This window comes from Lissotriton vulgaris, chromosome 12, assembly GCF_964263255.1.
Source record: "Lissotriton vulgaris chromosome 12, aLisVul1.2, whole genome shotgun sequence".
Lineage (NCBI taxonomy): Eukaryota > Metazoa > Chordata > Amphibia > Caudata > Salamandridae > Lissotriton > Lissotriton vulgaris.
This window is the reverse complement of record NC_141700.1, coordinates 9,123,544-9,141,766: the sequence shown is the minus strand read 5'-3', so window position 1 is coordinate 9,141,766 and position 18,223 is coordinate 9,123,544. Positions and strand designations below refer to the sequence as shown.

The following is an 18,223-nucleotide window of genomic DNA, read 5'->3' as shown; positions in this document are numbered from 1 at the left end:
GATACTTATAATATGGGAGTAGTCTACTTATAATATGCTACTAGAATTACGATACTTATAATAGTACACTTATAATATGGGACTAGTCTACTTATATTATGCTACTAAAATTACGACACTTATAATATGGGAGTAGAATTACGACACAATATGGGACTAGAATTGCGGCACTTATAATATGGGAGTAGTCTACTTATAATAGGACACTTATAATATGGGACTAGTCTACTTATAATAGGACACTTATAATTTGGGACTAGGACACTTATAATATGGGACTAGTCTACTTATAGTAGGACACTTATAATTTGGGACTAGGACACTTATAATTTGGGACTAGGACACTTATAATAAGGGACTAGTCTACTTATAATAGGACACTTATAATAAGGGACTAGGACACTTATAATATGCTACTAGAATTACGATACTTATAATATGGGACTAGTCTACTTATAATAGGACACTTATAATATGAGACTAGTCTACTTATAATATGCTACTAGAATTAGGACACATAATACGCTACTAGAATTACGACGCTTATAATATGGGACTAGTCTACTTATAATAGGACACTTATAATATGGGACTAGCCTACTTATAATAGGACACATATTATGGGACTAGTCTACTTTTAATAGGAAACTTATAATATGGGACTAGGACACTTTTAATATGGGACTAGTTTACTTATAATATGCTACTAGAATTACAACACTTATAATATGGGACTAGAATTACGACACTTATAATATGGGACTAGTCTACTTATAATAGGACACTTATAATATGGGAGTAGTCTACTTATAATATGCTACTAGAATTACGACACTTATAATATTGGACTACTCTACTTATAATACGCTACTAGAATTACAACACTTATAATATGGGACTAGTCTACTTATAATATGCTACTAGAATTACGACACTTATATTATGCTACTAGAATTACGACGCTTATAATATGGGACTAGTCTACTTATAACAGGACACTTATAATATGGGACTAGTCCATTTATAATAGGACACTTATAATATGGGACTAGTCTACTTATAGTAGGACACTTATAATTTGGGACTAGGACACTTATAATTTGGGACTAGGACACTTATAATAAGGGACTAGTCTACTTATAATAGGACACTTATAATATGGGAGTAGTCTACTTATAATAGGATACTTATAATATGGGAGTAGTCTACTTATAATATGCTACTAGAATTACGATACTTATAATAAGGGACTAGTCTACTTATAATAGGACACTTATAATATGGGAGTAGTCTACTTATAATAGGACACTTATAATAAGAGACTAGTCTACTTATAATATGCTACTAGAATTAGGACACTTATAATATGGAACTAGGACACCTGTAATATGCTACTAGAATTACGACACAATATGGGACTAGTCTAATTATAATAGGACACTTATAATATGGGACTAGTCTACTTATAATATGCTACTAGAATTAGGACACTTATAATATGGGACTAGGACAAATATAATATGGGACTAGTCTACTTATAATATGCTACTAGAATTACAACACTTATAGTATGGGATTAGTCTACTTATAATAGGACACTTATAATATGCTACTAGAATTAAGACACTTATTAAATGCTACTAGAATTACGACACTTATAATATGGGACTAGTCTACTTATAATATGCGACTAGAATTACGACACGAGTGTAGAAAGCCCAACCTGAAAAAGTCCTCGCAGAATGGGGAGGACTGGCGGGCGCTAAGGAATCTGCGGCTAGACTGTGTGTCTACCAGATACATTGTTACCGAAGGTAAGTAAGTCGTTCATCTGATAGAGACATCTAGCTGCAGATTACTTAAATTAGAATAGATACCAAAGCCATATCCTTAGGGGAGGTGGGTCTGCGACTGAACCCCATTAAGTTCCTGTGGGAACGTGACCGTAAACAAGGTGACGAAACACGGTGGGGACCGCAAGCCAGTGCAGCCACCCAAGACCATGAAGCTCAGAAAAGAGAGGAAAACATGGGAGGCAAAGGCACCATAAGCTGCCCGAGAACAACATGAATCCCCCCGTATGTAAACTGGGTGAGAGAAAGAAAACACATACTAGATATATCGGTGTGAAAGTTCATGACTTCGCAAAGAAGTGGAACTGAACCTAGGGTCTGATAGATCTGCAGAATCCGGCGTGTCGACCATAAGTAAACCTAGAGAGATGGCAACAGGTATGATAGAGTTAGCGCATACCGTTCCAGTATGCACGACAGAAGCACTGTTGAAACATGCACTAGCTAAAATACGTGTGACAGCATTGGCAGAACGCCAATCCATGGCCAGAAAGTGCTGGTCGTACTAGAAACAGAAGACACACCAATACATAGTCGGTCTGTCACAAGACGTGTAAGGGCTGACGGCAACCAGCAGAAGCGCCCAAAACAGGACTACAGTAAGAACGATAGTCAAGTGGAGAACTTGAAGATACATAAGCATACCGGGTGGACCCTAGAACCACCCCTCACCCAGGAGGAGATGGAGCTAGGCACAATAGTGGAAACAGTGAGGACCAACCTAAGGGTCCAGGGACCCAGGAATGGAGTACACTGAATAGAACACTCCCCTTGAGAGTGTCACAGTATAAACCCAAAGTAGAAGTGTGGAAACACCTGTGCAGAAGCAGCAGGGAATGTGGAAAAACTCCTGTTGGGAAGGTGGCTAGACAAGGAGGCCCTAAGACGATGTACAGCAGAGACGTATATAGTAAATCCGCTACCTTGAAAGACAATCCCAGTAAGGGCTGACCATAGAAGCAACAATGCAACCACCATATGATAGCAGACATACCAGGGTGCACCCAAGTTTGCGCACAGTGGCTTTTGTCCGTGGCGTAAAACCGAGGACAGGGCATCCGCTGTGAAGGAACTGCACCTGAACTGAAGATAACAAGGACCCAAGAGACAATGGCCGTCAAAAGAAGAGCAGCCATCAAAGACAAGACGATCACTGCAAGGCTGAAAAAACAAAAAGACCTCTTCGAGGCAGAGGCCGCACGGCAAGGAACCCATGCCGAGGCCTAGACCCACCACAGACAACTGGAGCCAATTGCTACCAACGTGCAATAGAGCGATGCTAACGTCAGGATCGCAGCAGGAAAACATTAAAAAAAAACAGTACAGTCTAACCCCCAGAAGGATGTCTGTGAGGAAGACTCCACTGAGATGGCGGAAGAACCGCTTACACTATCTGGGTACTATGCAAGCACCCAGGACATTTTTGAAAATCAAACCAACAAGGAAACACCGCCTATGCAGAAGAAATAGATACTACAAGGCAGAAAGTCATGCCGCAAGAGTAACGGTAGTCCAGACAAGAGACGGGAGACCGCCGAATTTGCGAGGCGGTCAAAAATGTCCACGCCATTGAATGGCAGATCTCTAAGAACATCCCGAACATTGTCTGGGAAACTACTATTGCGCAGCCATGCTTGGCAGCGCAAAGCCACAGACCGAACAAGAGCCCGTCCCACGGAATCAATTGCAAGGGAAGATTGGAGGGAAAATTGCACCATTCCCCTATCAAGTTCAAGCAGAAGGCGAAGTAATTCTGCCTGCAGCCCTTCTGGAACAGAAGGAAGAAGGTTCTCGACCAAGTCCCAAAGGGCAGAGGATGCACGTGCAAACACACAAGCCGCATTTAAATGCGCAGATGCCAGCACTGGCAGAGATGAAAAGCTGGCAACCCCATGTGTCCAACCACCTAGACAATAGCAAAGCGGAGAAAGACTGCAAGTCAAAAGGCGCCTGAACAACTCAGCACTGAGCTCTAGGGTGAAGGGACAGGCAAAGAGGATCACCCACGGCAGGACGGTGTCGACGAGCAATGGTCCGATCTACAGGGTCACCAGAGAATGGCCTCGCCCATGTGCCAAGCGTGATGTCAAATAAAGGTCCCCCAAGGGGCAGCAAAGGCTCCACCTCAAAAGGCTCCATGTGAACAATATCCAGTAAAGGGTCAGAAGGCAAGGAATCCACAGGTTGCTGAAATCGAAGAATGTCCGCCGTCCTGTGAATAGCCTGTGCGTAGGCAGCACTAGCCTCAGTCGCCATCAGGAAGAGGCAACAATAAACCATCGGTAGGAGACTAACCCGTCCACTAGACAACAGAAGCGGAGGAGCCAGAGGCTGATCAGAAGGCCAGGCCACACTGGGTAACTGCACCATGGACTGAAACAACCTCATATCTGAGTAGTCAAGAGGAACAGCAACCTCATGCAAAAGATGTGGCGTGGACGTTGGCACTGGCATCAGCCGACAGCGAGTCGTAGTTGTCTCGACCACCTCCAGAGGGGACTCGGCCTGGGCTCCTTCCAACGTCGATCCCTCCGCAAAATGCAGGGAGGAAAGACGTCGACAGGGCGTTGAGCCCGGCGCCTCCTCCGACGTCAGCGCAGGAAGCCGCGCAGGGCTATGCGGTGACTGAAGGGGTGGACTTGGAGGGCCCTCTTGGCCGTGTCCCGTTCGTGCCGTATCGGCGCCGAGGACACATCCGCCGGCGAGGACCCGGCATGAGTGCCTTCCACCTCTGTGGGACCCGAAGGCGCACCAGGGAGCGGGGGTGACCCAAAGTAAGAGTGGAGCGCTTTGGAATAAGCCTCCATTTGGGCCCAAGCCGCTCCAACTCCCGGAAAGAGAGGGTACGGAGAAGGCGACTGCCGGACGCCCGTGCCTGGCAGGGAGTTAGTGGAACAGGCGCCAGTGGCATGGGTATAATAGGAAGACCTCCACGACTTACGCTTGTGCTTACCAGACTCTGGCCAACGTCAGCAGGAACCGGCATAATCCCGAGAGAAAGAGCGGCGACGCGAAGGCGCAGGACCAGACAGCTGTGCAGCCAGCAATTTCATACGACGCTCCCTCAAGGTATAGGTTTCATTTGTTGACAGGCGTCGCACTCTTTGGAGTCGTGGTGCACTCCGAGGCACCACATGTTATGTTATGTTATGTTACGAGTTTGTTGAAGCGCGACAGCTGCCCCAGCAAAGGGGCGTCCCGGCGCTGAGAAACCATAGCATAACCTACTGAGAAGGGGGGGGGGGGGGGGGGGGAGGCCGAAGGCTTAAGGCAGTGGAAACAGGTGAGTTTTAATTGCCTTGCGGAAGGCAGATAGATTATCAAGGCGACGAATGTTCAGGGGAAGGGAGTTCCAGAGTTTTGCTCCCAGAACTCTGAAAGAGCGACCCCCGATACGGCAGAATTTCGTACGGGGGACCACTACCAGATGTTGCCCTAGGGAACGCAGATTGCGCTGGGGGGTGTAGGGTAGTAGAAGTGGACGGAGAAGTACAGGGCCTTCTGTTTTAAGGATTTTGAAGTCAGTGATGAGGGCCTTAAATTGGATTCTGGCTTCCACTGGGAGCCAGTGGAGTCTATGTATGGTGGCTCTCGCAGAGCATCTTCTTGGAAGACCGACTATAGCCCTGGCAAGAATTCTGGATTCGTTGAAGCCTTGTTGCCTCTGCTTTATTAGCGCCTAACAGTAGGACACTAGCATAATCCAACCGGGAGAGGATGATAGATTTGACTATGAGCTGACGTGTTTTGGGATCGAAGAAGCCAAGAATGGGGTCAAGGCTTCTAAGCAGGCCCACACACGTAGCTGCCACTCTTTTGGTGTGGGTTTGGTAGCTCAACGATGAGTCCAGCCAAACTCCCAAATTTTTTACCAAAGTTTTGGGGGGAGGGATGGGGCCCAGCAAGGAAGGCCACCAATGGTCGCTCCAACAACTGGGGTTCTTACCAAGGAGCAGCACCTCGGTTTTCCCTGCGTTCAATTGTAAGCAGTTCCCCGTCATCCATTGGGCGACTGCAGCCAGTCCATCCCTGAATCTCGTGGCAGAGGTAGAGGGGGTCTCAGTAAGGGTAATCACCAGCTGTGTGTCGTCGGCGTACGACACCAGCGTGAGGTCCCCTTCTCTAGCCATTGCCGCGAGGGGCTGCACATACAGGTTAAAAAGGGATGGACTGAGTGCCGAACCTTGCGGGACACCTTGGCCGATTGAGTGAGACCAGGAGATGAACGGAGGTGCTGAGACATGGAAGGATCTGTCCGTCAGGAACGAGCGGAACCATTCGAGGGCCAGGTCACTAATCCCTATATCTTCCAGGCGTCTCAGCAGGATGTTATGGGAATCCGTGTCAAAGGCTGCGCTAAGATCAAGCAGTATCAGCGCAGCACTTTGACCGGCATCTAATATCTTCCGAAGATGTTCGGTGGTGGATAGAAGGGCAGACTCCGTACTGTGCCCTGGCCTGAACCCGTTCTGGAAAGGGTCTAGGATATTGTTTCGGGCCATATGGTCTGATAGAACGGTGTTAGCATGGGCTTCTGCTAGGTTGGACACCCAGGGAAGCAGTGAGATGGGCCTATAGTTCTCCGGCTTTGTGGGGTCCAAGGTCGGCTTTTTGATAATGGGGGTGACCCATGCTTGTTTCCAGCAAGTAGGAACAGTTGCCGAGGAAAAGGAGAGGTTGAGAAGAGTGGCCAGGGATGGAAGAAAGAAGTCCAGTGCCTCTAGAAATTGAGCCGGTCTCATGGGATCTGAGGGGGCACCGGATTTAACCTTTCTGCAAAGTTTGACCAGATCCCTATGGGAGATTTCCGGTAGGCATGAAAGTCTGGTGCCTTTAAAGGGAGAATTGGAGGAACTAATGTAATCGGAAGGGTTCTGTGAGAAGGTGTTATAAATTTTCCTTACCTTTTCAATAAAAAAGGTGGCGAGGTCCTCACACTGCTGTGTGGAGGAGATACACGAGGCAGGATTGCCACAATTTTGCAGCTTTTGAACTAGTTTAAAAATGGCTTTTGTGGGGTTGGGGCTGGAATCAATTTCTTTGGGGTAGAAGGATGCGCGGGCCGCGCGTATAGCTTTATGGTATGATTTTAGTTTGGACAGGTAAGAGGCTTTGTCCTTGTCCTTATAGTCCTTTCTCCAGTTGCGTTCTGCTACTTTGCATTCCTTTCTTAAGAGTTTTAGACTTTCATTGTACCAGGGGTTAGAGGGGGTGCTACGTACTGTAGTCCATTTGGCTGGTATGAGGGTGTCAAGTCCTTTAATGATCCAGTCCTGAAAAGAGGCATAGGACGTATTAATGTCTTTAGTGGTTACGAAGTTGAGTTCTCTTAGGATAGTGCAGAGTTCCTTATTTTGGAGTTTGTGCCAGGGCCGCTTAAGACAGGAGGGAGGCGGATCATTAATGGGCTGGATGTCAGCCGATATCACAAATTTAATGAGGAAGTGGTCGGTCCAACCCATGGGTTTGGGTGGATCGACTTTGGCCTCCAGGATATTAGTAAAAACAGGGTCAAGTAGGTGACCAGCAGAGTGCGTAGTGGAGTGGATAAGAGGGATCAGCTGTAAGGCTGTAAAGTCTGCCAGGAGGTTGCTGATGATGGGATCCGAGGTGGAGTCAAAGTGGAGATTAAGGTCTCCCAGAATAGTAAAGTTGGCGGAGGTCACAACCAGGGCGTGGGCAGCCTCTAGGCGTTCCTCCGTGAATTTAGAAGTGGGCCCCGGGGGTCGGTAGATGAAAAGGCTAGAAAGGGAGAAGTGAGGGCTAGTGGTGATTTTGAAGCGGGCGCACTCACATCCCATGATGTCTTCCTTCATAAAAGAGCAGGAGTATAGCGTTCTGTAAATAACGGCTATGCCACCTCCCCTAGAGTCTCTATTGATGGATATCATAGAGAATCCATCCGGCAGCGTGAGATTAGGAATGCTGGTAAGCTCATCCTTCAGCCAGGTTTCGCACAGAAATAATATGTCTGGGTTCTCATCGGTCAATAGTGTTGACCTCAGGATGGTGCTTTACCAGGGACCTGACATTGAGCTGCAAAATCGTGAGCGGGGTGTGTTTTATCATACTGGCTTTGTGTCCGGGTAGGCACGGCCTAGGTGTGACAATGTACAGGACTTACAATGTAGGTCGGTCTGTCCAATGCAGCCCACTAGCTTATCGCAGCGTTGGCCCGGGTTTAGTGCAAGGAGGCAGTTTTAATCATAGTGGTATGCCGTTCGTGTGGTTTGAGCAGGGGGACCGGCAAGAGGCGATGTCATACAGATAGTGTGCAGGTCGTGACAGGTGCAGGTCGTGACAGGACTCACAAGCCTTAAAGCCCGGAGCCATTGCACACTTTTCCGAGACGCCGATGGTGTTGAGAAGGCCTGAAAAACAGGCCAAGGAACCGCTGGTTTTCCAGGATCCGCGTTGGGACGCGAAAAAGAAGAAAGAAGAAAACTGAAGTCAGCGCGCCGGGGGGGGGGGGGGGGGGGGGGGGGGGGGGGGGGGAGGGGGAATGGGGTATGGGGTGCTGGAGAGCATATGTGGCTCCGCTGACGTCATGTCCGTGGATGATGTCAGGGCGGAGCCGTGCGGCACCGCCCCTGGCACACAGAGGTGCTGCTGCTGAAAATTTTCCAGATCCAGTCTGACGCCTGGGAATATTCTAAGTTAAGTAATCTGCACCAAATGTCTATCAGATGCGCAGTATACGAGCCACTACCAGCAGCAAAATGCATAAACCTAGAACAGTTAGCATTGTTACAATACCATAGAATATGCAGGGGGATGTCATCATATACATAAAGTGGAAAAGGACTATACGGCCTAACCACCCTCCCCAAGTTTATTATATAAAAGAGGATCTCTGGCTTTGTCAGCAGAACCCATACCGTAGAGCCTAGATGGTCGCTTTACGTCATAGGAACGGCATTGCTCTTATCCAAAGAAAGGTTTCCCTTCAAGTGTGTGTGAACAACATGCATCCCCGTAATATCAAAGCACAAGCTTTCCAGCAGTGCAGCTGTGTTTAGCATTTTTTGTCTAGGTTCTAGGGACTGACCATACCAGAATAACAAGGGGCATGTTTATCAACTTTGCACATCGCGTTCAGACTTAACTCGAGGAACAGCAGAGAACGCAGAAAGCAGACAGTTCTCACGTGAAAGCCACAGAGAGTCTTTCAAAATAAAGTCATATAGTAACATGCCCAAAAGCAGAATCATGGCAGCAGAGCTCATGCTAACTTAGCAATGTCGAGAATGACTCTTATGCTACTAGGACTAGTCTACTAACTTACCTTCAGTGATGCCTTACCTGGTAGAGACATGATCTAGCCACCTTAGAATATCAGACTGGATCCAAAAGATTCTCCAATGAACATCATCCTTGCTTGTCATCTGCAGCAGCACCACCACCTCCGTACTATGATATCACTTACCTTCCCCACACGGAGCCATGAAGTGTTCAGAACTACTAAGGTGTTGAAAGGGATTAGCCCTCTCCACCGTGCAGGAAGGATGAGAGGGTTAGTAAGGAATCTACTTCTAGATCCTGTCTCTCACAGATAAGACATTACCAAAGGTACGTAACTTGTTCGTCTGAAAGAGACTTTACCTGCAGGTTCCTTACCTTAGAATACCCAAGCAATACCATCTCTAGAGGTTCGCCCAGAAAGTCCTGCAGGACAAAGCAGACAAAAAGGCTGTGCCAGCAGGAATGCTTGTTAAACGTGTGCAGGGATGCCCACGTTGCTGCCTGACCAATGTTAAGCACTGGAACTCCACGTTGCAACGCTGTGTTCGCCGTCTTAGCTCTGGTGGAATCTCCTTAAGCCTTCAGGAGATTGCTATTTGGCCAGAGCGTAGCAAAGTTTGATGCAGAGGCCGGCCCATCATGAGATAGTCCTCTGCTGTACCACACAACTTTCTTTGATCCCACTAAGAGTTGCGCGTACACCCGGATCTCGTGTGGTCAAGGTAGAAAGACAATACTCTTTTTGGCTCCAAACAGTGGAGTCGTTCCTCTCCTTTAGAAGGTGCGGTGGAGCATCGAAAGTGGGTAAAGTGACTGATTGCCCCACATGGAATGTAGTCGCCACTTGTAGTAAATAAGGGCCTAGTGCAAAGCATCAACTTATCAGGGAAGAAGGTCAGGTAAGGAGGCTTGAATGACAGAGCTTACCACTTGCTCACTCTCCTAGCATGTTATTGCCTCTTACTAAAGGCTGTTTTGATGGTAAGTAGCCAGAGGGGGCAGTTCTGCAGAGGCTCAAACGGAGCACACATCAGAAAGGCAAGAACGAAAATTAAGGTCCCACTGAGGCATGATGAAAGGGGCAGGAGGAAAGAAATTTACATCTGGGGATTTAAAGAAAGAGGGTTGGTTTGGCAGCCTCAAAAAGAGAGACAGGGCAGAAAAGTACCCCTTGAGAGGGCCCAGAGCTGAGCCTTGATGGCAAGTGTCAAAATAAAGAGAAGGACCTGAGAGAGGAAAGCATTAAGAGGATCAGTAGATCTTTCTGTACAATATTTTAACATTTTGTGCCAGAGACAGGCATACGCAGTCTTGGTAGAGGGACGCCTGGCTGCCAAAACAACATTATAGGCTTCAGGAGGAAGGTCGAATGCTGCCAACTGCCACCACTCAAAATCCTTTTAAGAAGGCATAGTGTTCACAGGTTCAATTGAAGTACCCTGCCCTGCTGTGACAGAAAAACCTCCAGAAGGAGCAGCCTGATGGGAGGATCAATGCTCAGTTGGAGAAGCTAGAGATTCCAGAGTCATAAGACTTGGGCCTGGTCGTTCCTGATCTTGAGCTCTCTGGAGAGGAGTGGTATGGGCAGAAAGGCGTACAGGTGGCCGGAGGTGCACTCGAGACTACAAGGTGGCTATCGCTCGGTAACTCATTTAAACTCCAGCGCACAGAACTGCTGACATTACGCATTCTCGGAGGTGGTGAACAGATCTAATCAAGGCTCTCCCCACTGCTGAAAGAGACCGTGCTCCCCCTTCGGATGGAGATGCCACTTGTCACTAGGCATCTGCAGCTGAGTTTGTCAGCCCTGGCATTCAGAGCGCCTGCCAGGTGTTGACCCACCAGGGATATGCCCTGCTGTTCCAGCCACGTCCAGAGACGCAGGGCATATTGATGAAGGGTCCATGACCCCACACTGGCCTGTTTGTTACAGTAACGCTTGATAGTGTTGTCCATGAACAAATGCACTAGCCTTCCCTTGATAGAGGTTAGAACGGCTTTTAATGCCAGCTGGATAGCTCAGAGCTCCAACAGAGATGTGGAGTCCAAATTCCGCCTTCGATCTCCACCTCTCCCAGATGGCTGCCCCATTCCAGAAGGGATGTATCCGTCACCACTGTGAGATCTGGTTAGGGAAGGGTGAGTGGTCTGCTGCTGACCCAATCGCGGTTCCGCTAAGGGGAGGGAGTAGCCCCTTCGGACAATTTGAAAAACTCAGCAGACTGATGCTCTTGACCTCCAGTGGGACAGGTGATTAGAGTATCTTGCCTCCCACTGTGTGCCCATGATGGTGAGAGGCCAAATTAAAGGGGATTGGAGGCTGCGGCGGCCGGGAGGTGAACTGGCCCCATCTCTGGCTGCCGGGCCCACCAGTACTGCATCCTCGGCCACGCAGAGGCTGGAAGCTTGGGCGCCGTGGTGGCTGGGTGTGTAAAGCTGCGGTGGAAAGCCCCTTCCATGGCCACGTCTCCTTTCAGATAGAAGCCATCAAAGTGCATGTCCATAAACGATGCTTGGACATCCTCAGAAAAGCCAGTTGTCCTCAGCCAGGCGAGGCCACAGCCGAAGAAACTGCTCTATCCAGCAAGTCAGTCGTATGCAGTCCTTAATGGATTGTGAACTTGGCTGCATCTCTACTGCCGGCATTGGCTTGGGAAAGTGTGGGCCAGGCCTCCTCCAGGACCATGGCCAGCATCGGCACCACAAAATTCCACAGAGGATGGGAGCAACTGCCCAAAAAGCATGCAAAGATAACAGACTGCAGCCAGGCTGGTGGAAGAAAACATTTGTTCCGAAAAGTCTCCAGCCTCTTGAATTCTCCATCAGGTGGAGTGGTAGGAAATGTGCCAGGACTTACATGATAGGTGGAAGCTTGGACCACAAAACTCTCAGGTATAGAGTGTTGTGTGAGGAAATGAGTGTCCCAGATGCAGTGTTGTGGCGGCAGGTAAAAGTCCTGTTCACAGGATCCATTGTGCAGGGTTTCGACCAAGTCCCAAGCAGGACGTTAATGAGGGCTTCAGTAAATGGGAGAGGCGGTTCTGAGGGGGTTACCGCCAGCTGAAGAACCAACATCAAGAAGTCTGAGGGTAGGCTGAGGTCCAAGACCTCAGCCGCCCTTCTCACCACCTTAGCAATTGAGGCTCCCTCCTCTGTAGCCACAGTAGGAGGAGAGACCATGCCAGTATCTGGAGAGGTGTGATCTGTTAGCGTCAGCCAAATCCTTACACCAGTCCAGTTTCCAGTAACTCACTCTTCCATGGGTCCCAGCCCACAGGAATAGGGCACTGGCTCCGTACTGGAGGATGAGAATGGAGATGGCACTGGCCTCGGGTGAATGTTGAGGTTGTACGACCGATGCTGGTACGAGTTCACCAGTGGAAATGCCAGACTGGAAAAAGGGAGGGGAATGCAAGTGGGGGCCCCTTCTCGAACCCACAGGGCCCAAAGGCACACCAGCAGAAACAGGCTGCCCAAATATGAGGTGCATGTCCTCCTAGAACTCATGATGGGGGTCACTACAGCACCCAGAAATTTGGGGAGGCGGAGATCCTGCCCAGGTGCAACTGCAGATGACTGACAGATGGGGTAAAGTCAAAAACATCTGTTTATGGGGGGGGGAGACTTACACGAAGACGACTTAGACGAGGATCTTGGGCTCCAGACTAATCCCGGGACCTTCCTCTCGAAGCGGACTATCTCCCGATGGATCATGCTATACATTAAGCTCAACACATTGCCAAGAACCTACCCCCTAAAGGTTTGCGTGTTCATCCCACCAGAGCCAAGGCTGCGACCACTGTGTTAGCAGGTGGAGTTACGGTCCTGGATATCTGCTAGGCATCAACATGGTCTTCTCTACACACATTCATGAAGCATTACTGCCTGGAAAGTCCGGTCCGCCAGGAAGGGCTCTTTGCTCCTTCGATCCTGCAGGACTTTACAAGTGTGAATCAGTTCGCAAACCTACCTCCGAGGAGGTATTGCTTAGGTATCTATTCTGAGGTGTGATAACTACGGCTTGAAGTCTCAATCAGATGAACAAGTTACTTACCTTCAGTAATTATTTGGTAGAGAATATATCTAGCCGCAGATTACTTACCAATCCACCCATCATCCCCTCTCTTCGAATGGAAATATAGGAACAGGGCTGTTTCCCTCGCAGGGCCCTAGTTTTCCACACCAGTGGAAAGCCACAAAAAGAAACATAACCTGTGCAGTTCCTATATAGGTGCCACCCCAGTGCGCTGTTGTCTATCTGGTGCGGACCATGGCACACAGAGCCAAACACCACCACTTATCTGCGCACAGAGGTATTGCTCACAAAATTATTTGCAGATCCAGTCTGACGCCTGGAGATAATTTGAAGGTAAGCAATCTGCGGCTGTAAGACTTCATCAACTACCCTGTTAGGCCTTGTAGACAAAGGTGATTGAGTAGTGGTGGGGCAGTAACCTTTGCGGTGGATGTGCTGGGTGTTCTTGGTGTTTATAGGAAGGGAAGGCACCACATTTCATTGCTTTCTTTGTATTTCTCTTTTAGGAGTGACCTTAAAGGAAGCCAAGATGCACCTCCCCCAAGCATAAGTAGAGCCGATAGTCGAGCACGATGGAACAATCTACGGCGGGCAGTGGCCAAGGAGAACCGGCATGTGCACTTTAACCTTGAGAAGGATCCCGGGGCAACAGGAGTTTCCCCGCAGGAGGATGGGCAGCTTGGGCACTGTGAGAATGGGAGACCCCCCGAGCCAGAGGAAGGAAACCCCAGTGAACGGGAACTTAAGGAACTGGACCTGAATATTCTTAAGATGAAGGAGCAGCTGAGGGCTGCCCTGGTGAGGAAGAGCGAGCTAATGTCCTCCCTGCAGACACCCCTCAACAGCATCTGCCTTGCTGCCTGTAGATTGAACAAGGAGGGCAGGTGATGGGACTCCTAAGAACGGGGCCACCTCCCCAAGGACTTTGGACCATGTTACTTTCTAAATCCTCAAAACAGAATTCTTTTGAAGGGACTGAGGCAGCTGTGGGACCAAAGGAATATATACTGCAGGCTGGTGAGATGTACAGAACAGGGCTAAAAAGAACAGACTCCTCTAAAGGATGCAGGTCCTGACAAAAGCCCACCTACCCGTTGGGGAGAGAAATGGCCCAGGTTCACACAGTGTCACCTCTAGCTCTTGAATGGCTCGAGATTCTGGCGTGGTGATGTAAGGCCGTCACCACTGGAACTAGAGGGGCTGAGAGAATTTGCACAGGAATATAGATCCTGTCCCAGATTGGGCTCAAGGGTTTGGCACACCCATCTTTATCCTGTCCCCAGTGGGGATGAACGGTTATGAGGATTAGTGCAGGGATACAAAACGCATCACCTCTAAAATGTATGGGTTCATGGGATTGACACCGGGACACAAAGGCGGTCACACTTCCACAACCAGATGGTGCAGAGGATAGGTACAAGGATACAAAGTCTGTCCGAGGCCACCAGAGGATTGATGCAGGGAGACAGACGTCCTCGCTGGGCTCTGGGGACTGGCTCAGAGAAACATGGACTCCGGGGACTGGCACAGGCATAGCGAGCAGGCCACTTCTATGGCTGTATGGACTCTGCGGATTGGCACAGAAATACTGTGTGCCACATCTGAGTAGGCACAGGGTATGGACACGGGATTAGAAATGCCACCTCTAGACTTGGGTGGGATAAGGACGAGCACAAGGTAATTGCCGTCACCTTCAGGCCCGGCTAGGTACGACAAGAGAATTAGTTCACAATGTGAGGCATTATGGGAAACCGCATCTTAAAAACAACAACATATTCAACTAAGCACTGGCAAAGCAAACAAGTCTGGTATGCATTTTGAGCTCTGAACAAAGCAAAAAAACAACTGGTTTCTGTACACAGTGAATTTATTAGATAATTGAATTTGCCATACTCCATTGTACCGTTTGAGAAGTAAATTAGTCCTTCGTGCATTGCAATGCAAGCACTCCAAATTAAGTTGCAGGATACAGCAAACAGCCAACAGCACGACTCGAGACCAAAATACTCTTTTGGATGCATCCAAAACACACACTGGATATTTTAAAGGAATTGTAGTTAGATGCTATGCATACAGCGGTGAAGCCAGACCTAAAAAGCAAACATTAACATTCCACTTCATCTCTATTAATTTGTGAGGGGACAAAAATGTGCACTTTTCAACCCTCAGAGCTGCTCAAATTGCCACATGGGTAACCAATGTTTCTTTCTGGTTCCAGTAAAAACACATGTACTCTTGACATATCTAAACAGACAAAGGCACGTAACACCGACGCTTGGAGATAAAGACAGGCAGCACAAGACAGAAGAATGACTCCTAATAAGTGTATGGGTCTTAAAGCAGAGTAACCCTGACACAGAAGTAACTTGGGCGGGCCAGGGCGCTATGCAGGGGAGCAACAGCCAAGAAAAAGACTCTTGCTTGCAAGGGTGAATATTTTGCCAGTCTCCGACTGAAACAATGCGGCACTTAGAGAAGGTCATGTTAACATTTGAAGCCATTTCATATCCTTGTGGGATGAACCGGTTTGTGATGCAGGAGACAGTGAAATGCAACATAGGCTCCCTTTGGAGCGGTGATGGGCCAGCAGAGCAGCCAATCCTACAGAGATGTGGAGCAGGAAGCACTTTCATCACCAGAGACTTGACTGAAAAACTAGAGTGGCAGGCTAGGAGCATACTTCTCTACCCTCATACCCTCTACAAACTCACATACTCAGACTAGAGAGAGAATCAGAAAAACTTCAAAAGTTGGACCGAAGCCAGGAACAAGCTTCCTTTCACAAGAGATTGGCCAACTTGAGCAGTACCTTTTGGCGACGTGACCCGATGTCCATGTGGCCGCTTTGCAGATTTCCATCCGAAGGATCTCAGTGCAGGGAGGATCAGAAACAACTCCTCACAGCACTGAGGATTACCGTAGAGAGTTAGGTCTGTCCTCTGGAGAGATTTTATGGAGAGAACACAAACCGTGAATACCAGTCTTTGAGACAGTCTAGCCTTTTCATTGTGTGCTCTTGACACTAGAGCGGTGCCATTTTGGACTGCCTTGGCCCCATCCAGATACCAACGTAAAGCATGGAAAGTATTCAGGTGCTGCCCAGCAGGAGGATTCTGGGACCTGAACTGATCTGCATAATCAAGAACAACTTTCTGAATCGAATTAAGATGAGGTCAAAGAATGATTTCACGTAAACCCTCCGCTAAACCTGGTGATCTCCAAGGCAGAAGGGACCGCGGCAGCCTGGGTCCACTCTGAATAAAGCGCTCATCTCGTTGCTTTGTGTAGGTCTGTTCCATGCCAACCTTCTGAAAGGTGCGTTTGCACAAAGCAGAGTGAAACGAATGAGCAGGTAACACCCAGAGACGGCAGCAGGACCACAGCAGCAAATGTCTTCTCACCACATTACGTTCGGAGGAAAGACGCTGCCAGGTAACCCCCAACAGACTGACAGCAGTTTCATTTCAACCACATTCCCATCAGGCGCACACAGGCCTGACCGTGGCAGGTAACCCCAAAAGACCGAGAGCTGGACCACCTCAGCCACGCCCCATACGGTATAGACAGGCCTGACAGCAGCAGGTAACCCTAATGGACATAGTGCAGGAGCAACACAGCGACAACCCCCCCACCATCCCAAACATGTCTGCATCATATCATATTGCGCATGCAGGCTTGACAGTGGCAGGTAACCCTAAATGACTGACAGCAAGACCATTCCAAACACATCCCATACGGGGCATGCAGGTCAGACCGTGGCAGGTAACCCCAAGAGATACCAAGAGCGCCCTCAGCCAAGCTCCCACCACGATCACCAGGGGGTGCACACAGGCCAGTCACAGGAAGTTAACCTCTTCAAGGAAAAAGCAGGACTTGGTGCCAATGCACAGATTTGAGCAATATTTAACTCTTACTTTAAGGCACTTGAATACATTCAGTTTGTGCTGTGCACGGTTAAAACTATGTAATGGGACTGTTGTTGAATTACATCTAAATTGAATATTGTTTTTTTAAGTGCAGTTTCTACCTCTATGTAATACACCAATATTAGCCGACTTTCAAAAGGACAATGCACAGTCATATCAAACAAGTGAAAAGACAAATAAAATTGTTTTTATATAAAAAAAATGTTTTTAAATGACCTTGTAATTTTTTGGGAGAAACAAAAAAGTCCAAAACAAATCTTGTCAAAAGACCAGCCTACAGAATTGACCAGTGGCTGAGAATGCTCTTTCAGGATAAATGACAAACCAAGGGCCACGAAGGGCGGCCAACCAACCAGATGAAAACCATGCCAACCAACTACCTGCCCGTACCCTTAAAACGTCATCTGCCAAAGAACTACCAGAACTCAAACGGCCCCACACCAGTTAAAGAGGACAGGAATGGCGCGGATGCAATCCTTTGGTGCATCCAAGCACTTCAAGGTGCACTTGGTTGGGGAGGGGAACTGTACGTCATTTCTATTTCATGGATTCTGGATTGTATGGCCGGCTCGCATGGGATGGTTGTGTGCAAAATATTGCTGTATCTGCAAACGTTGGGTGTTTTGCCATGAACGGAGGTACCTGCAAGGGTCCTTGGTAGAAGCAAGTGAAAGGACCCTATACACACGGAGGTGCATGTAAGGGATGAGGTACTTGAGGAAACTGTGTGAGGTGAAGGACACGTGCAATGGATGAGATGATTGGCACATATAAGGGATGGGCGGTGTGTGTCGGAATGGGGTACGTGAAGAGGGGGATGGTGCATGTTCAGGGATGGGATAAGACCAAGGATGAGTTACTTAAAAATGCACAGTGTGTGCAAGGAGCTGGTGAACATACAGGTGGGTGGTACTTGCAAGGGTGGAGGGTGCGTGCAATGGATGGGGGTACATAAAAGAATGACTGTGGAAGCAAGAGCAAGGGGCAGAGCGTGCAAGCAGAGGGGGTATTTGTGGAGGGGGAGTACTTGCAAAGGTGGATGGCATAGGTAATGCACAGTGGACCATACAAAATGGACAGTCTATGCAGTGGATAGGAGTACATACAAGGATGCACTGTGCGTGCAAGGAAAGGCGCGGGAAATGCAAGGGCTAGACTGTGCGTTC

At 48.4% G+C, this 18,223-nt stretch overlaps 1 protein-coding gene across 1 annotated transcript in view; it reads left to right on the top strand.

The window, feature by feature from the left end:
* GRIN3B (glutamate ionotropic receptor NMDA type subunit 3B) overlaps positions 1–14,150 on the top strand; it is a 258,304-nt gene extending 244,154 nt beyond the window's left edge. The window contains exon 9 of the mRNA XM_086946717.1: positions 13,638–14,150. Coding sequence (XP_086802843.1) covers positions 13,638–14,019 — 382 coding nt within the window. The 3' untranslated portion in view covers positions 14,020–14,150. The remainder of the gene's footprint in view (positions 1–13,637) is intronic.
* The last annotated feature ends 4,073 nt before the right edge of the window (positions 14,151–18,223 follow it).